Here is a 24,814-nt window from a genome sequence, read left to right on the forward strand (position 1 = left end):
CAGCAGTGGAAAGATCAATCTGAGCACTTTGCAAGCTTAGATTGCACCTGCGGAATGGCTGAAGTATATCATTCCAGAGCTCACAAAAAATACCAGTTTCCAAAGTGCACATTGCATCACTCAGGATCTTCACATCTTTTCTTGTTGCTGATTTTTGAGGTTCATCATCCATGATGCTCTCTAGCGCTTCAAGGATGTTGGGGTATCCCAGAACAACTGCATTCACAGCTTCAGCGCTGGCACTCCACCGTGTCCCTGAGAACGATTTGGGCACTGGGCATCCCTTTGGTAGTGAATCTCTAAGAATCATCCAACAACTGGTTGATGCAGAGAAAAAACTGTACAATTCTTGGACAAATCCAAAAAAAAGAAACTGTTTCAACACAACAATCCATAGCAGACTGGCCAGCAAGGTTGAGTGAGTGTGCAGCACATGGTATGTAATCAACCAAAGCACTGCGCTCTTTTATCTTTGCCTGCATCCCTGAATATTTGCCACTCATATTCCTTGCACTGTCAGAGCTTTGCCCATGACAAAGGCTGATGTCAATCCCATTTTCGGTGAGGAAATCGAGTAGGTATGAGGTAAGTTTCTCCCTTGTGTGGCTGGTGATGTTTATGAAGATCATGACATGCTCAACTGGTCCACTGGGTAGCACATAACGCAAGATGACAGTCAGCTGACCTATGTGACACATCCGGTGTTGAATCAACAGACACTGAAAAATATCCCACATCTTTAATCTCATCTACAATGGCTGATAGTGTCTTCTTTGCTAGCAGTGCAATAAATTCATCACAAATAGTCTGATAGATACAATGTATGGCCTTTTCCACGATTTGCATGTTCATTGATGTGCTGAGCTAAGAAAGAGTCGAACTTTGCGATTAGCTCTAGAACACCAAGGTAATTGCCATTGTGTTTCGATCAAACAGTCTCATCTGAGCCACGGAATGGCAGACCACGCTCAGCAAGAAAAACTATGGTTTCAACTACGTGTCTGAGAACGTTCTTCCAATAAGCACCGGCTTCCAAAAACTGATTTTCCATTTGGGTATCAATTCTGCCACTAACTTTCTTTTGGGCATAGTAGCTGCTAACTGACAATGTATACTGCTCACTCGTTGCATGATTGGTAATGTATGCAGTATTCTTCCAATCATTGAAGCCTTCACAGAACATTCCCCACCTTTTGGTATCAGAAAACAGGCAGCAATAAAAACAGTACACTTTCTTCTTAGTAGGCAAATAGATGAGCCATTCTCGCTTGCCAATCTGTTTGCTAGGCTTCACATATTCAAACATTGATTTGATCAGATAAGGATTCTGATTGGTGTACTCTCGCTTTGTCAATGAAAAATCAGCATCTAGAGTCTGGCATTTCTGTGGGTCCTTCTCAGTCCAATATGCAATGAGAACTTGAGAAGTCATGTCCCACTCGCCTGGATCATTGGAGAAGGATATTTTTGTATTACTATCACTGGGAAAGTGTTCAGAGGAGTGGGGTGAGACTGCAGGTAGAGAAGTCACAGGAGGCTGCTCCTTTTCATCTGGTGCAGGCACAGCAGGTTCACTTGGTCTGGTATTCACCTGGACTTCCTCACCACCAGACTTAGCAGGAGGAAAAAACGTTAGGAGAGAAGGAGTACCTTCTAGCACTGCATCTTGTCTTTTCCGTCTTTATTTGGCCTCCTTCACTTTCTGCCATCCTCCTTTTTTCGAGATGGTTTCTATTGTCCAGTGCAGGCCTACCGTGTATGAAGTTCAATATTGCTTGGACCCACAAACACTTACTTAGCCCGCAAAGACAAAATCACAACCACCATAAATTGAATTCACAATCTTGATGGATTAATTTGTACAAAGCAATATCTAATGAGACAAAAAAATTCTTAATGCCCCACTACCGTTGCTCAACTGTTACTTCAATATGGAACGGAGGGCCGACAGTAGTGCCTAAACTAGGAGGCCCTAAGGCTATAGCTTTATTAGCCTATGGGTTAATCTGGCCCTGTTTTCTGCCTCTGAGCTGTTTCCCTTGTGAGCCACAAAGCCCTGGAGGTCACTAATCTGGCACCCACATCAGAGCAGGAGGAAGAGCAAAAACCATGAGCATGTGTGCATGGGGTGGGTGTTTGATTACCACAGACACTGAGGCAAAGAGCCTCTTAATAATAATCTGGTGCAAGTGAAAAGAGAGTGAGTGGCAGATCAAGGCAAAAGGGGCCAGTTTCAGTCTGACAAGTTTTAGCCACTTCTCTTCCCACAAATACCTTTTGTTTGCAGCTGAGTATGGTCTCTACAGGTTAGGGTGACAATATGTCCCGTTTTAAGCCCTGTCCTGACTTTTTTTGACAAAAGTGGGCAGCCTCGCATGGGGGAAGGGGTGAGGGCTCGGACTAACCCCACACAGTGTCCCGTTTTCCCTTTGGAAAATGTGGTCACCCTACTGCAGGTGGAAAGGAAGCCAGCATTGTTTGGGTTCTGTAAGCGAGAGCTTTTGTTTGGACTTACGGGACTGTCCCTTTAAAAACGGGACATCTGGTCACCCTTTTTGGGACTTTTTCTTATATAGGCGCCTATTACCCCCCACTCCCTGTCCTGTTTTTTTCACAGTTGCTATCTGGTCACCCTATTTGGACTCCAAGGACAGGCTGTTCACACCACCTCCTCTTGCAACTACACATATTCTGGTTCCCTAATCTCTGTCAGTGCTTTGGGGACAGAAAGGTCAGATCTGTCCACACGCTGGTTTGAGTCCCTTGCTGTTTGTTCAGTGCAATGGTACACTTCAGTGCTTTACCTTGGATGCTGGGGGCAGATGCGTGCATGAAGAGAAAGTACTGAATATGGCCACGTTAATGTGACATTGAGTGTGAAGGCCAAATCTGGGACCTTATTACAGACTTGGAGAAAATTTCCATTTGAATGGCCCAGCCTGCAGCTCCTCACAGCTTAGGAGTTCACCACATCAAACTCCTCATGCATTCCAATTTAGCAAAGCAACCCACCATGTACACTCAGCCCATACATTGGGGACAGGATGATGAGGCACCTCCCATGTAACTGAACCCAATATGGACAATCCTAACAGACAAACTACTTGGTGTGATTTTATGGCAAAAAGGACATTCATAGATTTATAGATTTTAAGCCCAGAAGGGACCACTGTGATCTTCTAGTTTGACCTCCTGTATAACACAGGCCACAGAACTTCCCCAAAATAATTCCTAGAAAATTGTCCTTTTAGAAAAACATCTAATCTTGATTTAAACATGGTCACTGATGGAGAATCCACCATGACACTTGGTAATTTGGTCCAATGGTTAATTACTCTCACCATTACAAATATACACCTTATTTCCACTCTGAATTTGTCTAGCTTCAGCTATTGGATTGTGTGATACCATTCTCTGCTAGGTACTCTGTGGGTACTTATAGACTGATCAAGTCACCCTTAACCAGGGTGGATAAAAATCAAGGATTTAAAAATAAAAAAAATAAAAAAAAATAAAAAATTGGATTTTTTTGATAAAATGCTTTTTGAGGAAAAAAACCTATCTAAAGATAGTTTTAATTAAAACTACATTATAGCTCAAAGATATCACCTCATGGAATAGGGATTATAAATTCTAATTCTATAGTATGAGACAATATATTCATGTAATGTTTAAGAAAAGTTTTGTAAATGAGATCCAATAGTTCATGGATTAGGGACCAATCTCATGGGGTTCCAGGGGCTTCTGTATAGATTATTTAGGTTAATCTTTCTATCTACCCAATGGGACTCAGTGCTCAGTCTAGAAGATACCATCAGAGATGCTTAGTTTTGCAGTTCTAAAACTGTGGATTTGTGTCTCCAGAGATAACATGCTTGTTAACAGCAAAAATGTTTTTAAATAAATAAATAATTTTTAGAGGTGAGATATAACAGACCTCAACCCTATTGTCCCTCTGCAAATTTGTGTACACAGTCAATCCCTTACCTCTCTAAAAGTGCAAAGTTTCAAAAAATTCAATGAATAGAAGATTGTTGGGGGCAGAATAGATCTGGACAAGGAGAAGTCTTGAGATAATTGTGAGAAGGGAGGGATAGGCAGTAGAAACAAAAGTGAAACTGTTTGAGCAGCATATTCCAGAAGTCTTGAGGTCTTTCTGAGTGTAGCCTTCATTGATTTGAGATCTACCATACCATTATCTCACTAGAAGAGAAATCCTATAATGGCAGCAGGCCGTAAAAGAGACCCAGTTTGGGAATATTTTAATGAAGTTCCTCTACCTGTAGGTAAGACAGGCATGCATGCAAAATGCAAACAGTGCAACAAAGAAATGCAAGGCCTGGTTGCCCAAATGAAACAACATCATGAGAAGTTTTCCTTCTCAGGAGGAAGCTGCATTGAAGATGATGAAAGGAACATGTCTGAACATGCAGGATCTTCAGGTTGGTAAACTTTTTTATTTCATACTTCTTTCTTAAGGACTGCCGGTTTTCCTTCTGGACTATTCTTGAATTCCCATGTTTGAGCAAAAATATATAGTTGTTACTCTATGGTACTATCATTTTAGATGCAGTTGTGATAAAAAAAATAAATAGCTGAAATAGGCAGATCTTCCTTTTACAATTTCACCTTTAAAGTAGTACTGAGTGCCAGTGAATGCAATGAGTAATACTAAATGAGCAGTATGGTAATAATAATTAAATAACTGCACTGCCTTATTTTATTTAGGAGAATCCACCCTCAACCTACAGGATTCTGAAGACTATCCACCTTCAAGATCACCATAATTTTCTATAGTTTCAGAGTTATCTGCCAATGATAGTGTTTCAGTCACATCATGTATGTCACATAGCCACAGTATATCACCTGTAGCAAAAAGAAAAAAAAATCTCCATCATCCAGAAACAACCATAGATAAGTTTGTGATAAGAACCAGCAGATTACAAAAACAGGTAATTGATGAAAAAAACTGCCCCCTTTGTTTATGCAACAAACTCTCCTTTCCATATGATTGAGAACCCACATTTCATTAACATGGTTCAGTCATTAAGACCAGGATACAGTCCACCCAACAGAGCAGATGTCACAGGCAAATTGCTGGACAAAGTGTATGAAAGAGAAATTGAGCAGTGTGCAAAAGGTCTAGAGGGTGAAATTGTTAACCTGAGTCTTGATGGGTGGAGCAATGTCCACAATGATCCTGTTGTATGTGCTTGTGTGACAACTGAAGAAGGGAATGTCTTCCTTACAGAAACAATTGATACATCAGGAAATGCACACACAGCAGAACACTTACAAGAAGTAGCAGTAAAAGCTATAACAAACTGTGAAAAAAATTTCAAATGTCTAGTATGCAGCTTGGTTACAGACAATGCTGCAAATGTATGCAAGATGAGAAGAAATTATTTAGAAGAGAGTGAAGAGAATCCCAAGCTAATAACATACGGCTGCAGTGCTCATTTGATGGACCTCCTAGCCAAAGACTTCAGTTTTCCAGAAATAAAGGCTAATGTTGTTGAAATTGCAAAATACTTCCGTAACAACCACTTTGCAGCAGCTGCTCTGAAAAAAGTGGGAGGAACCAAGCTAACTCTCCCACAAGACACGCGATGGAACTCAGTAGTGGACTGTTTTGAGCACTATATCAAAAACTGTCCTAATATGATGACCATTTGTGAACGAAATAGTGAAAAAATAGATAGCCCTGTCACAGCCAAAGTTCTCAACATTGGGCTTAAGAGAAATGTTGAACACCTGTAGAGTGCCCTAAAGCCTATTTCTGTAGCCTTGAACAAAATGTAGGGAAATAGCTGTTTTATTGCTGATGCTGTTGAAATTTGGAAGGAACTGAGTGAGATCTTAAAAAGAGAAATAAGCAATGAAAATTTAAATTACAAGCATTAAAAAAAAAATGAATGGGACAAGCACTATCTCCAGCTCATTTTCTTGCAAATATTCTCAATACTCGGTACCGGAGTCAAACCTTAACTGATGAAGAAGAGGAGTTGGCTATGACATGGACATCCAGCAATCATCCCTCCATAATGCCAACTATAATAAACTTCAGAGCTAAGGGTGAACCATTCAAGAAATATATGTTTGCTGATAATGTTTTAAAGAAAGTCACACCAGTGAACTGGTGGAAGTGACTTAAGCACTTGGATTCAGAGACTGTTGAAGTGATAATCTCACTTTTAACAGCAGTAGCTTCTTCTTTCAGTGTAGAAAGAATATTTTCTTCCTTTGGACTAATTCATTCCAAATTGAGAAATCGTTTGGGACCTGAAAAAGCAGGAAAGCTTGTTTTTCTTTTCCACATTATGAACAAACAGGAAAATTAAGGTGAAGACAACCGAGTTAGCTACAGAAGCCAATATTTAAAGTTTCTCATGTTGACCTGGCTGACACAGTTGATTTAATTTTTGTTTTTTTAAAACAAATATTTCATTTAACTATTTTAGTTAAAAACAATTTTAACAAAAACAAACCTGATTTAAAAAACTTGAATGTTTAACTATATGCTTAACTATATTCATATGCTTGTTTTGTTAAAATATTATACGTTTGCTGTTGAAGAAAAAATCCGAAAATAATTTAAATGTCTGTCTGGTGATGTTCTCCTCCTAATACAGCACGGCAAGAAAATCCTCCAAATATTAATGATTAACCTGTTGAATTGGAGATATTTTTGAAGTCAGTGGGAGGTGAACTATCTGCTTCAATTACCTTTGGTAAATGAAATAACCAAACAATCAATCATTGTCTGATATAGCTGTAAAACTAATCTGAAAAGTTTTCAAAATAAATCACTTAAAAATGTACAGTGTGTACCTTCTAAAAATGAAACCTACATCTTTCTCTGAGTTGTGAAGAATATGTATTAAGGTTATAACAACCAACAAGAATGCACTTTTATGTAGAAATCCATGATTAAATCGAGTCTTCCTGACTAGTGATTTAAATCAAATCCACTCTGCCCTTAACCTTCTCTTTGTTAAGCCAGACAAAGTGAGCTCCTTGAGTCTATCGCTATTAGGCAGAGAGCTGGCTGTGAAGGGTCTGGGGAGAAGTGTCACTTTGCAATAGAGCTGGTAAAAAATGGGGTCTCATCTAAGACAATTATTTTTGTGAAAAAATCTAATTTTTGACTACATTTTTAAACAACTTTTTTTGGGGGGGAAACCCTTCAAGTTTGCAATATTTTTGGAGATTTTTCAGTTTGAAATTGTGGGGAAATGCTCACCTCACTGTTTTGTGTTCTCTCCCTTAAAAAAAGTGGGTAAAAATGTTAAAGTTAAAAACAGGAAGTAACACTTTCATTTTTAGCAATAACATTCTTCCTCTTTAAGTGAGAAAACAACACAACACTTCGACTTCTTTGTCAGTTAGAAAAGAGAAGGTGGGAGAAAATGGAAAAGAAGCCACTTTTTAGACTTTTCCAACTGGCAAAAGCTGCAAAACTGAAAGGAAGTGGGGAGAAGTAGTTTGGACCCCACTTCCTTAACTGTACAAATTTTCCTATAGGAAAACCATTATTTCCCAATGGGAAGATTTCAAATGGGGATTTTTCCAATGACAATTCCCACTTAATGAGGGCAACCGACAATGAGCCAATGGCAATCTCAGACAGAGAGGCCTACAGCCACCAGCAGGGAAGGAGGGCAAATGCAGATGTAAGGTTTAGATCCCCACATGTTCACAGCATGGAGCTCCACAAAATTGTGTGGCCTGAGGAAAACCCCCACACAAGACAGAATCACTTCAAATTGCACTTTCTAGCCTTCCTCGCTAGTGCATGTGTCCTGCTCAGGCATGGGAATGGGCAAATTAGTCTTCCCTGGCTACTGATATAAAGCTCTGGGACAGGGAAGACAGGGAATGGGTAGGAGGCAACAGCTATCCAGCCTGAAACAGCATCTAGTAACAAGGATAAAGGGCATTTTGTGCCACACCCACAGCTGAATGGAACATTTGTCCTAAGCACTGACTGCAGAATTCTATCACCCTGAATTGTTTAGGAAAAGGAAAAAGGACAGAACTTTACAGCTGCAAACTGGGGCATGTTTGAGCATGTGTTGGGGGCAAGAGACGGCCCCCATTTCGGAGACAGAATGAAAGGCTCTGTGAGAGATCTGCTCCTTTGCTGCCTCTGAGCCCTTATACACACATGCAAATCTACAAACAACACAACTTCACATTAATTAACCTCAATGGAAGATTGCTTGTGTGTGTGACCAGTTCTTAATGTCAGAAATCCCACAGTACCAGAAACATCCCAGCTGTTGACAAAGTAACAAAATGCACCCTCAGAACCAGTCTTGATCTCTGCTTCCATTGTGAAGGATCACACAATGGATAGGGATAGGAATTCAAATTCTGTTCTAGGTAGAGAAGAAACATTAAAACACAAGCCAGTGAACCAGGAACCCATTAGTCTGTGTAATAAAGCAAGCCTCTTCCCAGATAATGCATACCAATGGCCTTCCTCAACTACTTTCCCATGACAAAGTTTTACTGGGGATTTGAGTACACACGAGTTCTGTGCAGCATCTCCTGCCAGGAGTTAAACTCATTCATAGGGTCTGTTTTCTCCAAAATCCTGCTCACAGCTTTGAGACATGGACCCATGTCCGAGGTCCATCACTATGGAGCAGTGGGAGATAAGGGCACAGTGTCTCTGTGTGGCCTTATTTCACATGGGTTTCTTATTTACCTGGCTCTCTGTATTTTCATGGGCATTTTTTCCATTTTAAATAGGTCTCCTCTCTCTCCCGGGCTGAGAAGCCAACACTGCACACACAGCCAAGTGTTCAGCCTCCACTAACTGAGAAAACAAGTAGCCCCATTCTTGGCATAATGCAGCCAGAGACAGCGATGGCAGAAGATCCCAGCATCCAGACTTGACTGGAAGAGATTTCCACTGAACTTCTCAGTAAACTCCTGGGAATGGCTACTGGCTTATTATGGTACTGCAAGTAACTACAGTCCCATAGGCAATTGCCTATTCTCCCTGGCAAGGGCTGACAACTGTGACAGGGGCTCTCAGACCCCAAGGCTTCATTTGGTGACACCGAGAAACCAAAGGTGCACATTTGTGTTTCTAATTTTTCCGCCACAAAGCTTGAGTTGTTGGAAATCATGGGCCATATTCTCAGCTGGTGTAAACTGGCAAAGTGCCATTGTCTCCAAAAGAGCTACACCGATTTACAACAGCTGAGGATCTGGCCCCATTATTCGGTGTGCACAGATTTTTACTATAAATATTCCTATCCAATAGGTTTACAAAACTGGAGAGCAACCAACTGCTGTTAGCAACTGGAGAGAAATGAAGTTATGGATTTACAAACAGAGGGAGATGGCACTCACAACTTCCTATGAGCACAGCAGATAACCATAAGCACACCCTGTAACTACTGTGAAGTTAATAGTTACTTTGTGGTTATGAGGTTTGCTTTCAACTGACAAAGTGATATGACAGATTTGACTACTTCTTTATAATATTTGCCTAATTTACCTTTTTTCCTTCCTGTAACTTTTTAAAATGTAACTGTCAAATAGGTTATATTTAGACAGCGATTTAAAGCAAATGAAGCTTTTTGTGATATTGTTGAGAGTAACTGACAAGAGATGATCACACTCCAAATGGTGATTTCAAGTTGCACTGGAGAGCTGCTGATTTCAGAATCACTTGAGTGTTCCACATAGCAACCAGTACATGTACTTCTGTTGATATTTTAGGATTAAATTCAGAAATTATAATGTAAGCACCACTACAATGTAACCGCCCATCCTGCATTTCCGCCCCCTTAGTTAGGATATTTCCATGAAAACAGAATCTTTGTTTCTTTTATTTGCATTAGAGTCTAGAGGCCCATTGGCTAGGCACTGTACAACACACGCTCAGAGTAGAATTAGCCTACTACTGTTCATAGATTCATAGATTCTAGGACTGGAAGGGACCTCGAGAGGTCATCGAGTCCAGTCCCCTGCCCGCATGGCAGGACCAAATACTGTCTAGACCATCCCTGATACACATTTATCTAACCTACTCTTAAATATCTCCAGAGATGGAGATTCCACAACCTCCCTAGGCAATTTATTCCAGTGTTTAACCACCCTGACTGTTGCTTATTCCCCCATCTTAAATCACTTTCACAACCCTAAATAATTACGTTGCAAGAATGTACAAACTAACATAGTGCAGCCATTGTCTATGCCAGAACATGGAGGTAGTATGCAGGGCGCATGTGCTATAAAACACTGAGCTAATATCTAAATAAGATACCAGTGTATGCTAGTCTATTAGACCTGATAGACAATTTTTAATGGAGCTTCAACAGTCCCAGTAGACTTCAAGATTACATGCGGCTTGATTAGTGACAGAAAAGTTATATTCCCTACCGCTGTGTAAATCTCTTCAAAGGTTTATCTCCCAGCACCTGTAGTTATGTCAGCACTACGAAGTGTACTGCCCTTGTGATGTTTGAATGCAAACATGGAGAATTTCTGGGTGCAAGTGCACAACAGTGAAGAGAATAATGAGGACCATCCCTTCCAGGTTGTTTAAATCAACTGCCTCAACCTTGGCTTTTGGAGCACATGTAAAACTGTTGGTATATACAGTCCATTAATAAACTTGGCAGTACAGCTCATACTGGGCAGATGAGAAATTATAAGATTTTGGCATAAATTGCTAGTTTAATATCTGCAGCCGTAACATGTCTCTGCTCCAAATCTGTCTTATCATCTGTGCTCAGCAGGGCCGGCGCTTCCACTAGGCGACCCTAGGCGGTCCTAGGTAGGATTTGGGGGACGGCATTTTGCCGTCCTCGGCGGAAATTCGGCAGCGGGGGATCCTTCCGCTCCGGGTCTTCGGCGGAAATTCGGCGGCGGGTCCTTCACTCGCTCCAAGACCCGCCGCCAAAGGGCCCTGAAGATGCGGAGCAGAAGGACCCCCGCCGCCGAATGCTCAGAGGAGTGCTGCCGCCTAGGGCGGCAAAAACTCTGGCGCCACTCCTGGTGCTCAGAGTCATTTGAGATGGGGCAGAAGCTAGAGAGGATCCTGGCTTCTTTAAAGTGTCCATTAAAATCTCCTCTTGATACTCCCAGTGCATAGTCCCATTGCGAGTGTTTCCAGCTCTGTTAGAGTGTAACACATGGTAGGACACTTTCCACATGATACAATCAGTTTTTTTGTGCTGTTCCTTTTTCTATAAGCCATTTTCTATCCCTTTTTAGAGAGCTGATTCTAAAACTGGGATATTCTAAATAGAAGAGGGTGTGTGACGTATAAGGGATCTAATTTAAGAAACCTATATGTGCCTGGGCTTTAGGTATTGTCATGCAAGGTCACAGCAAAATGTTCTTCATTTGTTAATAGCCAACCAGGAATTTATTATCCCCAGTCAACTGAATTACGTGCTTTAGGGTGTCTGCTTCTAGAATTAAGGCAAGTATTGTCTTGATGACAGGGTCTGGACTAGGAACAACCGTACAGCTAGGAGTCTAACTTCTGGTAGTCTGACTAGATCCTGACCCCAGAATCAGTTTTCAATCAGCTCAGTGAATCACAGGGGGGTAGGGCAGCTGGGACCCAGACAGCCTGTTGCTAAATGGTGTTGTCATAGGGGAGAGCAACAATCACAATGGCAGGTGCCAAGGTGATCTGTAAGTGCTTTATATAAAAGAATCATAGGCCTGGGGAGGGAAATGTGTCATTCATAGTTACAGAGTTAAAGAGCAGGTGCATTAATGAAACTAAGTTAAACAGCTGCTGCTGCAGGGGGGAGACCTACAAGAAATGGCAACTCCACGCAAGGAAAGAGAAGAAAAGTGAAGGCAGATTCATCACCCAGCATCTCTTCAAGAGACAAAGAAATCAGTTTAAAATGTATTTTCTTGGTTAAAGGGCTCATTATACTCATTAAATGCCTCCCGATTCGGAGGATATGGAAAATGTAAAACCCGAGAAGATACAGCACCGTCAAGCTTGGGGGTGTATCTACGTGGGGTCACACATGGTCAGTTCTGGGTCTGGTACTTTTCAATATTTTCCTTAATGACTTGGATAATGGAGTGGAGAGTATGCTTATAAAATTGGCAGATGATACCGAACTGGAAGTGGTTGCAAGCACTTTGGAGAACAGGATTAGAATTCAAAATGACCTTGACAAATTGGAGAATAGGTCTGAAATCAACAAGACAAAATTCAATAAAAGGTAAGTGCAAAGTACGACACTTAGAAGGAAAAAAATCAAATGCACAACTACAAAATAGGGAATAACTGCCTAGCAGTACTGGTGAAAAGGACCTGGGGATTAGAGTGGATCATAAATTGAATGAGTCGAGTAGGTGATGCAGTTGCAAAAAAAAGGACTATCATCATTCTGGGGTGTATTAACTGAAATATCCCATGCAAGACAGAGGAGGTAATTGTCTCACTCCCCTTGGCACTGGGGAAGCCTCAGCTGGAGTACTGCATACAATTCCTGGCAAAAAGGTGGATAAATTGATACAGTCCAGAGGAGAGCAACAAAAATGATCAAAGGTTTAGAAAACCTGACCTCTGAAGAAAGGTTAAAAAGATTGGACATGTTTAGCCTTGAGAACAGAAGGCTGAGGGGGGATCTGAGAACAGTCTTCAAATATGTTAAGGGCTGTTATAAAAAGGATGGGGATCAATTGTTCTCCAGGTCTACTGGAGGAAGGATATGAAGTAATGGGGCTTAATCTGCAGCAAGGGAGATTTAAATTAGAGATTAGGAAGAACTTTCCAACTATAAAGGTATTAAGTTCTAGAATAGGTTCCAAGGGTGGTTGCAAAATCCTCATCACAGGAGGTTTTTAAGAACACATTAGACAAACATCGGTCAGCGATGGTCTAGGTTTACTTGGTCCTGCCCCATCACAGGGGGATGGACTTGATGATCTTCCAGCCCTACAGTTCCATGATTCTATGATCAGTGTATTTAAACAGCTTTTTGTTGTCTGAACTCTTATTGCATGGTTACCTGACCTCCCCATGCCAGCACAGGAAGGGTCCTGGCTCTCAGGAGCGCTCGGAAGGTGATAAAAGCCAGTGCAAGGTGAGGAGCGTCTAACAGTTTCAGTTTTGAATCAGTTTTTCCTTTAATGGCTTTCAGTACAGTAGCTTTCATTTTCCACTCAGGGTCCTTTCTATACAAACCTTCCTCTGACTGCAGGAGAAGAGAGAGTCGAGTTTACCACCTGAATCTAAGGTGGGGGTTAAAAGTATCTGCAAGGTAAGAGTTGATGTGCAATGGCATGATTGCCACCAGCAATTCCCAGTCCCTGGGCAGAAGGTGTCAGGTGTGGAATTGTGCCTCTCTGTGCAGACGCTGCTTTTGCCTCCAGTTCTAATTTTAAAGGCCTGCTGGAATTTGATGGGCTTGTGGATTCGGAAGAGACTGAACAGGACTTTTTAAAGTGCTGACTCAGGATATGGTGCCTGACCCAAAACACACATCTAGGTGGCACTGAAAATGGTCTGAGCACAGGAGTAGACAGCTGCAGTTCATATGGTGTCATGCTGCTGGGCTGCTCCTGTTTGCGTGGGCACCCACCACTATGGAGAAAAGCTGCTAATATCCTTCTGCTGCAGACATGACTTCATATCCTAAAGCATGCACTGTCTCGTTATAGCCACTCAAAGCTAGCAGGATCATTCAGCCTCCTCAGTGATCTGAAAGGAGAGCCCCAGCCTTCACTGTATTTCCAACCACAGCCACTCTAGCCCCCACAAACGATCAGATTATATAACTGGGGTGGAGAAAGTACAACGTCATAAAGTGGTGAAGAACTTGTAATGTGAAGGGAGTGCTGCGCTTCTGAGCCGAGTGTGCTGCAGGGAGCTATCATCCAGGCTGATTCATTCACACAGATCAGTTTTCCTAGTACATTTCAAGGCAACATGGACTGGATACATACAGTAAAATATAAACTGAAACTGACAATGCTGTGGTTTAATATTTTACTTGCTAGGAGATATACAGTGAGTGCCCTTCAGCCTGCTCTGTGGGGCCAGAACACAGACCTTCCCCTTCTGCCCAGCCAACGCTGGAGGAAAGAGCTGGGTCTTGAACTGGCCCATAAACACCAACAGACTCAAGTTCTAACAGACAAGTGGAAAAGTGACGTCCAGAGCCTAGGAGAAGGCTTTGTTCCCAGCCCCCACCTGGGAAAGTCTAGGACCCGTGGGGCTGAACACCCCAACTGCCACAGGGAAGAGAGATTCCTCAGAGCGCCACACAGGGAATTCTAACTTGACTCTGCGGGCGGATGAGAGGGCTGGTCTGGGAGCCCTTGTGCTGGAGTGTCACGTATTGTTGCTTTAACTCCCTGCTATAGAAGCTTCCCCATGTCAGTTCTCACATCACAAACTTAACGTCCTGTTTGACAGGATCATATTGTCTTCATTTTGGGCTTTAGCATTTTAAATTTAAAAGCAGTGGCCCCACAGGTAACATCCCTACCAGCATGAGAAGTTCATTCAGGAATGGGAAATTACCAAACAGAGACAATGAAATGCACTCAACTAAAATCTTGGGTTCACCCAGGTGTCACTATCCCCTTTAGTGTGGCGCACATGAACCAGGCTCACTTTCCTTCCCAAAGAAAGCAAGCCACTTAATTTCAGATTTCTTGGCATGATGGTCCCAGGAAAGAAACAATCAAAAGGAGTTCCCTCTTCCTGCAGATCTTTGTTCCCTTCGACCAGTGCAGACAACACAAACGAGATGTGTCTGCATAGTAGTGGCCCAGCACTGTAACCATATCCCAGAAAGAAGATAATTAAAGGAAAGAGACTTTGAAGATTCATCATGAAATCTAATGGGAAAAAAATCACTGTTTGAGAGCATAATCACAGCTGGCACAAATGCTGCCATTATATCTCACTGCTTACAGCAGAGACATAAAACACATGCTGTTAAATGGTGTAAAACAGAGGCACTGGCATTTCTGCTATCAGGTGCGAGAACCTCAGTTTAGGCAGTGTGTGCAGTTCGCTAAGGCTTAGGATGGCTGCCTCGCCTCCTCTTGCTCTGTGTATACATTTATAAACAGTTGGAACCTTAACCTCAATTTCAGCATGTGTCACGCCCACTGATATGGGGTGAGAGACTGCAGGGGTCAAAGGATTTGATTACTATGGTGCTAAAATATACCCTTCCTGCCAATCCTGCTCTTGTGAACTGTAATGAGACCACCAACAAAAAGCCAAACCAGAGATGGCCCTGAGCCTCTGACACAGAAATCGGCCTATGTCAAAATTCCCAGTCGGTCTCCAACCAAGAGGAATATTTCAGTGAGTGGAAAAGTTGGCTGGACTGCTTGGCAAGTGCAGCCAGGACTAAATCCAGGGGGCAAAGAAGATGCCTGATTGCTGGTGAGGGACAAGGCTATTGGGGTGGTTCATGCCAGCCAAATGGAAAATACAGGGGTATATTATCAATCATGTTAAAGTAAAAAATATTTCAGATGCAGGAAAAAAACCCCACCATAAATAAGTGTGAGAGGGAAACCAGTTCAAATCAGGTACCATATGAGCAGAATGTGTCTCCCTTTGGCACATGAAGAGAAGGGAGTTACCTTACAAGTGGAGAACCAATGTTGAAGGCCAGTCTGAGTGGCCTTAGAACCCACCACAGCACAGTCCATTCGGCCTGTTAACTACATTCCATCTGCCCGGTTTTAACCATGTCCTTCAATCCATGCTCCTCCAGAAGGAGATTACGGCCAGTGCCCTAAAACTAAGTGTAACACTCCCTCTGCACAACCCTTCTCTTCTGTGGCAGATATCTCCTCAGAGAACAAGCCTCACGCAGCCAAGTTCAACATGAATTCCATGACTGAGTTTATGAGCTGGTCTACACCCCATTTTTTTACTTCTATAAACTGGTTTGGAAATGGTTGAAAGCAGTGTAGCTCCCTAGTGTGGATGCAGTTATACAAGTGTAAAGGTCCTTTTATCAGTATAGTTCATTTTGAAGCACCTTTATGCCAGTATGACTGTCCACACTAGCGAGTTGCACCGCTTTAGCCATCCCTCTTTCTAAACTGATATAGTTTTAGTGGTACAAAAAAGGAGTGTAGAACAGTCCTATGCTGATCAGACTGGAGTCCCCAGGAGCTCTCCCAGGATGTCCCACAGCAGATGTTACACTCACTGCTCTAATGCTTTCCTCTTGGTTTTGTTATCCTTTTCAGTAGAATAGATTGTTTTCTCTTCCTGGTTCTCTAGAGTCTCCCCTATGTCAAGTGTGCATATTGCTAAGCTGTTCCTTGCTGCTCACCTTTCCCAGCCACGTGGAGCATGCCAAAAGGACAGAATGGTGCAAAAGCTACCTCCAACATAGCTACAAAGCAGACTCTGAAAGCAGCTCTAATGCAGGTCCCAGCACTGCCTCGGAGTGGATATGATTACACGTGAGGATCTGGATCCTCAGGCTTGGAGAAAGTGGCTGCAGAGCTGCCATTATAAACAGGCTGGAGGAAAGATTTTTAATATAACCAAACATATTTATATCTCCCTGTCACATTGATGACAGCAGTGCCCTTGAGCGGCAGCCCCTTCCATCGCACAAACACACACTGCACTAGGACTCGGTGCTGTAAAATCCTGGCTGTCAGCACGAAGGGGCCAGTTTGTCTGGAACAGAAGATACATACACAGCTCCTGTGCACTCCCTGGAAAAATGAGACTCCTGGACTCTCTGAATAGGCCCCAGTGGACAAAATGGGAGGGGTGACTCATACCTGACAGTTATGAGAGTCAAGTGCTTGGGGCACCTCAGCAATGGGTGAGGTTCAAGCACCTGAACAGAACAACCTGCTGCACAGAGAAACACTGACTCTCTTCCTAGCTCTTCATGATGTAGAAGGTGCTAACATCTTTGCTAATAGCACAGTCCTGCCAAACTGCCCAAAGGCCACAGTACTATTCAGCTGGGATTTGACTGGACACTGTGTAGTCAACAGTGTAGGTTCAAAGGGTTTCCCAGTACATTTCTGTCCTGTTCCTCAACTTCCCCTCTTAGCAGATAGGTTCTGCAGTGTCAGGGTTCTACAGATACCCAGACAAAGAAAATTAGCATGGCAGAAATTAAATCCAGTTTTGGATCAGGAGATACGGCTGAACTTTTACAAGGACATTCTCAAAGCCTCTGTTCAAAAGATCAAAATCTAAACACTCGGCATTTCCATTTAAGGCTACAGCAGCAGCTTAAACTTTTCAGAGATCCCATTAGACATTCGCCAGAGGAAACGACTTTTTGCATAGCAAGGATGATGGAATCTACATTAAGAGGTTTATTTTGGCACATGAAGGGAAGGGAGTTACCTTACAAGTGGAGAACCAATGTTGAAGGCCAATTTAGTCAGGGTGGATGTGGTTCATTCCCAATAATTGATGAGGAAGTGTCAATACCAAGAGAGAGAAAATTGCCTTTGTAGTGAGCCAGGCACTCTACTTCATGTGTCAATATATATTTATGCCTGTATCTGTAATTTTCACTCCACGCATCTGAAGTGGGTTTTTAACCCAAGGAAGCTTATGCCCAAATAAATCTGTTAGTCTTTCAGGTGCCACTGGACTCCTCGTTGTTTTTGTGGATACAGACTAACACGGCTACCCCTCTGATATTAAGAGGTTGTGAACATCACTGCATCCCTTAATGCATATCACAGGCTGTTTGTCAGGGTTTAGCCATCTATCCATTTCATACTGGCTATAAATGAACCAGCAGTAATTGATTGTGATGAACAGAATAACTTTGTGTCTCCTCAGGTCTCTTAGGCCTTTCAGAAACACATGGGGAGGGGAAGACCTCCAGGACATGGTGTGGGCAATTCACCAGGTATCATTTCACAACGGGCTCAGAATGATGCCCCAGCATGCTGCAAAGAGTATGTTCTGCTGGAGGTAACATCTTTTGTAGGAGAGATCAATTCATTAAAAATCCTGTGGGACATTTTGCAGTGAAGGGGTGTTGACCTGGTGTCCTGGCCAAATTCCAATCTGAATAATTGCAGTCTGCCTCCTTAAATGTCCACTTCAGTTTTAACGGGACATAGTATTCCTCCCTTCCTGTTTCTAAACTATTGCATAGTGAGCTGTGAGCCTCTGGCTGCATTGTTTAAGACAGAATTGCTATGGATCAGAACTGAGATGAATGGGGCCCAGGACTGGAGTAGCAAGAGTTCTACAGGCCAGGATGGATGTGCATTAGGAGAGTTGAGCAAGTGAAGTTTGCAAGATGCCAGGCTGTAGGCAAAACCTTGAGGCCCTCACTTGCAGGAGCACTACGGTCAAATAACAACTTCTAAATGACAGATATAGTGTCATTTGACCCACCAAGAGACTGGGGTTAGGGTCAATTCTTAACTGTACAATGGACATTTAAAGGTAACTGGCGAAAGGGTTAAACTTGGACTAAGATTCCAGGGTAGAAATAACTGGTGCCGTGCACTGCCTCTGGGTCAGCTTTCACTTCTGGCAGGCATTCAACTCCTCCAGTGATTCATATTTAATACTCTTACACTAGCAGCCAGGATTTTCTCTCTCTCTGGAGCTCCTCAGCTGCTGTTCTGCACTTGGCATTGGACAAGGATGAAATGACTGTGATAATCAGATTGCACTGAATGAACCCGCTTAAAGCTTAAAATAGACTGAATCTGACTTCTCCTAATATGATCACAGAGGAAAGGGGAAACAAATCAAGGGCATGGGAGACGTCTCACAATTGACAATGGATGGATGAAGAAATGGGAAGTATGAAACCACAGGCAGCCAATGCACAATAACCAATTAGGCACATAATATACATGTAACATCTGGAGCCCCCAGAACACCCCAACAGCGCTTGAAAAGCACATCTGGAACTCTGGAAAAATTACATCTTTACATTTACATAAGACCAAGTAAAGTGCCCTAGGGCTGAGGAGCTGGGCTAGTCACTGCTCAGGTTGGGGGAACAATTCTGGAGGTGACGACAGTGCAATTCTACTTTTCAATCATGGCAGGATTTGTTCCAATTCCACTGAGACAACACTGGGGGTCTGTGTGTGCAGGGGCAAGAAGAAGCGATGAGCAGTAAGTCCTCCCCTTGTGTTTGGAGCTGTACCAGAAATATGCAGAAATGATCTTGTGGCAACCTCATGGAAACATGTTCTTGCCACTGTTTCTAATGTGGCAGGATATGGATCACTCCAATTTCACCACGCTGCTGGCTAGCACCGGAAAGGAAAGGCCTCAAAGGGTGCTGTGGTGGGCAGACCTGAATGAGTGCGCAATCCTTCCCAGTTTCTGTTTCATAAGCACCAGCATTACAGAAAAATTCAACTATGAAATCATATTTAGGAATTAATTCAGGTCTGCAAAAGTTGTTGCCAAGGAGAGAATTGAGAGAGGCTGTCACTTGATGTGGCATGGAAGGGCAGGAGACAAGGTTCGTGCCATTCACCTGTCAGACCTTTTAAGCACCATTTTTGTATGTGTCGTGTAAAGTAGTGTTTGGGATCGTACCTGCTGGTGAAACTGAGGTTGGAGATACAGCCAAAGTCTAAGCGCCTTAACTTACCCATGTAGAAGTACTCTGGGGATTTTTCCTCCGAAGTTAAGTCTCCCAGGACCCCACCAAATCGCAGCCATAGTCCAAAGGCAATGACAGCCAACCCTGCCAGCTGGAAAGCAAACAGGCCAGTTAATAACTGAACTGCAAAGGGCCGGAAAGAGCTGGAACATGCCAAAGAGTTGCAACGGGTGACTCCTTGTGCTTCCTGGAAACTCCAAAACTGCAGGATTATAAAGTCGCAGAACTCAGCAGGCCCCTCCCAATATTGGATACCAATGAATTTCTGTTACAGAACAACTGGCCTTATCCTCTCCTCTGACTCTTTAACACCACAGTGCTTTTCAACCCATTTCAAACATGACTTTCAAACATTATAAAGAACCAACCTCATCCATTCATCAAAATGGCCCCAAACAGCCTTGTAGGTTCTGAGTGCCACACAAAATGATAGGGCCCAACCAGAGGCATAGGGGAAGGGCGCCAGTGCTCAGGCTACCACAGCTAGTTCCCGCAAGTCCAAACAGGCAGAATTTGGAGAATTCGCCCAATGTGCTGTTACTTGGGTGTATCCTGGTGGTGTTCAAACACCGATTGGAAAGTTCCCTAATGGGAAAATCTCATTTTCCTCTCTTGTGTCTTCATTCCCTCCTAGCCCCACAGCCACTCCCCATTCCGCTCCTGACCACCACAGTTACCCAACCGAGGTAATTTGAAGGCAGGCCAACCCAGCTTACTCTAAGCCCAGAACATAAGTCTGAGGTCTCTGGAATTGGTGCATGTCCAGGAGCTGAGATGGTGGTGCCGGCCCACGCTGGCTTCACACAGACAGAGCTACTGGGAGAGGAATAACTTCACTGACTGTTTTTCAACCAAAATCTTGTGGCCGTTGTGAAGCTGAATAAACAGACACTAGAGCCGGGCGAGTCCCCTGCCAGTGTGTCGCTGGCCCTGCTGCATGGTCAGGAGGAGCACGGATGCAATGGGCCCAGCCTGTGGCTGCTCTGAATCTCTGAGGAAGATGAGGCCAGGGCACACACTCCTCCCCCACCTCCGTTATAAATGAGGGTCTCTCTGTTTCAGGAGGTCAAGCTGCCAAATGGCATTGTCCACATGAGACACGCCAGATTCTGATTAGGGGCACGTTCAAACCAGGAAAAAAAGATTCAGAAAAAGGATCATACTTCACTGGGGGGAATGTGCTGAAGTTAAGCAGGGCTAGGCCTGATCAGCCCTTGGAGGGGATGCCACCAAGGACAACCCTAGTGCTTCAGGGAGTAATAGTGGCCTTTTAGTACAGGACAGTCTTCACTACTGAACCAAGAGCCCCAGCAGGGAGTTAGGGGCACTGTCCCAATGAGGGACACTCTGACCATACGCGTGTCTAGCAAAGAAGGTATCCGTTTTTTCAAACATCAAGAAGAATCCCATTTGATACAAATACAAACCCAGTGCAATGGAATGTCAGCTCAGGAGAAATGTTTAGATAATGAGCCCAGTTCTGCAAAGTGCTAAGCCTCTTCTGGGAGCTGAGGAGTCCCCCAGCTCCCACTAATGTTATTGGGGTAGAGGTGTTCAGCACTTTGCAGGATCAGACCCAATCCTCCCCTAGAGGAATTGAGTGCAGAGCATTTAAGTGCACTGTCAATGCAGAAATGGCCGATTTCCTGGTGCTCCGCAAAGGACACTCCTATGGTAGATAAGGGCAAAAATACCTTCTAGGTTATCTGTCTGAACCGGTCACATCAGCATGGATCAAATCCAGACACTTCAAAGAGGACCATGAAAACCATAGACATCAGCCTGGCTGTTAAGGGAAATTCTGCCAGGGCTCCACCAATGTGGGGACTGGAGGCTGCTTCAGAATGACCCTGCAAACCAGAGCTCAGGGCCAATACCAACAGCTTTCATCCCACAAAGCTAATTTAGGTAAAGATGAAGCCAACACAGAACAGAACAAACGCTGTTGACCGAGTCCAGAGCCAAAATCTGCAGCCGCTGCCCAACCTGGAGGAGGGTGGGGAAGCCCACTGCTTCATCACATCTTTGGCATCTATCTGACAGTAGATGCCAAAGATGGGTCTGTCTGGGTCTCTCTCGTCCTACTGGGCACCTGTTCAGTACTGGTGCAAGTGAATTCAGCACAAACTGGAAGCAGCACTTGAGGGGATGGGCTGAAAGGGAGCAACAGGGAAGAAAGCAAACTGTTGGCCTGGCTCTGGGGCCTGGCTTAACTCTACCTACACAGTGACAGCCTTCCCTAAGCAAATGGACTGGAGTGAACTTCATCATTGTACACAAGCCAAGTGTCCCCCAGTGCCCCGATCATACTGCCAGAGACTCCTGAGCCAGACTCATGGGCTAGCCTTAGGATTATTAGGGTCACCAGTAGGAGTTATTGGGAAATTCAGGTTTACTTGGGCTACATGTGCCTTCTAGGTTCAGCCAAGTTTTGATAGTGTCAGAGCTGTGTGCATGTAAAGCAACTTCCCAGCCAATCAGGAACAGAGCGATTGAAACCTGTCTTCTTTCTCAATACATTAAACAAGACACAATAGCCATTATTTTCATGAAATCACAGAACACAAAGCTTTGTCCTGGTCCTGTTGGATTCACAGCTGCAGCTGAGTGCCAGCACTCCCAGTGCACTGTGCACATTGGCACTGTATCCATTGGAACTGTGGCACTTAAACAAAAAAGGAGCTGTGTTCAGTTTAACCTTATTCAAAACCTACAAGGTAAAGGGGAAAATACCCCACCTACATTTGCCTAAAAGAAAAGGCTGAAACGGTCAGCTTCTGACAGAGTATGCAAAAGAAGGGGGAAAGAGTGAAAAGCTATTTAAAAAGTATGTGTGTCCTTTTAAATAATTCTATTAAGATGTTAATGTATTGCCCTGGAAATGTGTGTTTTCGGTGTCATTTATGCCATGAATTGGGCCTGCTAGACTTTCAGTAGTTAAACATACTTCAGGAAAACTGCAGAGTATGAAACTGCAAATGGCATATATGGTAGAAATGTCTCTATGGAATCAACTTTTCCTAAATGACCCATAGCTGGCTGAAGGGACCCCAGACTTGCCTAGGAAACATTCATCCAGTCAGACTGGGTTGCATGTCTTTCATTGAGTACGACTGTAAAGGCTCTTAACTGAGAAGCAATTTCAATAGGAGAGCTACTACAGGCAAACTCAGATATTCCCTTTAAGCGTGCCTGCCAGCCAAAGCTGTATCATTTAGTTGCCAGTGTGGCTCCATCAGTCACAACAGATTTCTTCTTTCCTTCCTTTATGGGAAACCTCGCCGAAGGGGGACTGTTAGGTGTGAGACGTAAATACAGTGATAGCAAGACTGCCCCCCCAAAAGTGATACTATGAAAGAAAATGCCTTTATCATCCTTTAGTTGTTTAACAAGTTTGGGTTCCATAGTCTGCACCCTTCTGACCATATTTAGTCTGAATCTCCCTGCTCAGGATACAAAGCAGCGATCAGAGCAAGTCTGTGTTTCCAGAAGGCTTTTAAGCAGTACCAGAGGAGAAGGTACAAGGATACATACCGATCAGCTGACTAACAGGTTACAGCCCTTCTGTCAGAATAACCTAGGAGGGGTTATTTACAACATAAATTCATGGGGAAAATTACAGGTATTCTGAATCCAAAGTATTATATATACACATTTTCTACTAGGTACTGATGGAGGTAGCTCTGGGCAAGCCCCACTGAACTGCTAAAGAGGCAGAAGGCTGTTTGAATGAGATCAAATATTTTCCGTACTGACAATGGCATGTTTCATACTGGCTAGAACTTCAGTCGCAAGAAAGCTCTGCAGACTTGGAGAGTTAGCAGTGGGCGAGAACATAGAGAATTGTGTCCTATTTAGCATTCTCTCCCCTGGTGTACAGAGGCAGGGAGCTATGAATGGGTTTTATATAGGGTCAGTGTTACAATATCACATACTTTCTGCTGAGAATGTAACTTGGGTTTAATTATTCAAAGTGCACAGAGAGCTGCCTGGTGACCTGGTGCTGGTTCTCCTTCTTGTTTCCAGCTGAGAAACATAGTGGATGTGAGGAGAGATGAAATGCGGAGCTGGACCAGCCTCTGTGACTATTTTTTTTTAAATGGACAAACACTTCTCACATTAAAGGCTACAAATATACAACAGCTTCCTAAAATCACTTCTCTAGGTACCCAATGGCCCTGCCCTGTCGTACTGAACACTTTTACAACATGCAGGTCATGCTAATGGTATAATTCTAGGAAATCATTTGCCTACAAGAGACAGAAATTGCTGATGGCAAAGAAATCCTTTTATATTATCACTAATCAAACTGGAAAATAAATATTACCCCAGGCAATTTTATCTAGAGCAGCTCTCCCTGAGAGCTTGGATATCTGGCAAAGAGCTGTAACTACACTGTTGATAACAACTAGGGATGTAAAATGTTAACATTAGTCTTACCAGTTAATGTGCCTAACCGTTAACCCCCAGGCTGGCTGGCTGGCCCCAGCAGCCCCGCGCCAGCCGGAGCGGCCCCAATCCCAGCGACCGGATCAGCCCCAGCCACCGATGCTTTAATTGGTTAACCGTTAAACGGTTAAAAATATTTTGTTTAAATGGTTAACTTTTTAAACGGTATTTACATCCCTATTAACACCACCATTAAACCCTGCTGTATTGTTTTGCAATTATGGGAGCTGAGGTCCTGTGTGTATAGCCAACATCTCCAGGGGCTGTCAGAAGTTGTTAAGCCATGGTGTTGGTTAGCAGACTTTGATTCCTCTCCCTGCTTTCCAGCAGTGGAAAATCTAAGCCATCTTGTGTTTGTAAATATCAAAGCAATCCTACCACTAACCTCCTTCTGCTCAAGTGGCAGCTCCAAGGAGGATTAGCACTGAGAAAGGAAATGGGCTACTGGCTCCCTGCACAGCCAACAGGCCAGGATGTGCCTAGGATAAGTGACAGGTGCAGCCCCCAAGCAGGGCAGGACCTGGGCACTGGGGGAGTGAGTGAGAGGTGTGGCCCCTGGGCTATTGGACACTGGGGCAATGAGCAACAGGTGTGATTCCGGCTGAGAGGTCAAAGGGTGCCCTGGGAAAGGGCCTTTCAGCCTAATACTATCGCTAATAGCTGTATTATTACAGAGTTTCCTTTAGCTCGTATTCAACTAGACATCACCAGAACTGGCCCTGTTGTTAAAACTATGATAGATACCTCACTGTGTG

The 24,814-nt window shown here is 43.5% G+C and overlaps 1 protein-coding gene across 3 annotated transcripts in view; it reads right to left on the bottom strand.

Moving 5' to 3' along the window:
- TSPAN2 (tetraspanin 2) overlaps nucleotides 1–24,814 on the bottom strand; it is a 44,793-nt gene that overhangs the window by 14,173 nt on the left and 5,806 nt on the right. For all 3 annotated transcript variants that reach the window (XM_065403829.1, XM_065403830.1, XM_065403827.1), the window contains exon 2: nucleotides 19,599–19,701. In XM_065403829.1, the coding sequence (XP_065259901.1) occupies nucleotides 19,599–19,701 (103 nt within the window). The remainder of the gene's footprint in view (nucleotides 1–19,598; nucleotides 19,702–24,814) is intronic.

The sequence above is a fragment of the Emys orbicularis genome, chromosome 4 (assembly GCF_028017835.1).
Source record: "Emys orbicularis isolate rEmyOrb1 chromosome 4, rEmyOrb1.hap1, whole genome shotgun sequence".
Classification (NCBI taxonomy): Eukaryota; Metazoa; Chordata; order Testudines; family Emydidae; genus Emys; species Emys orbicularis.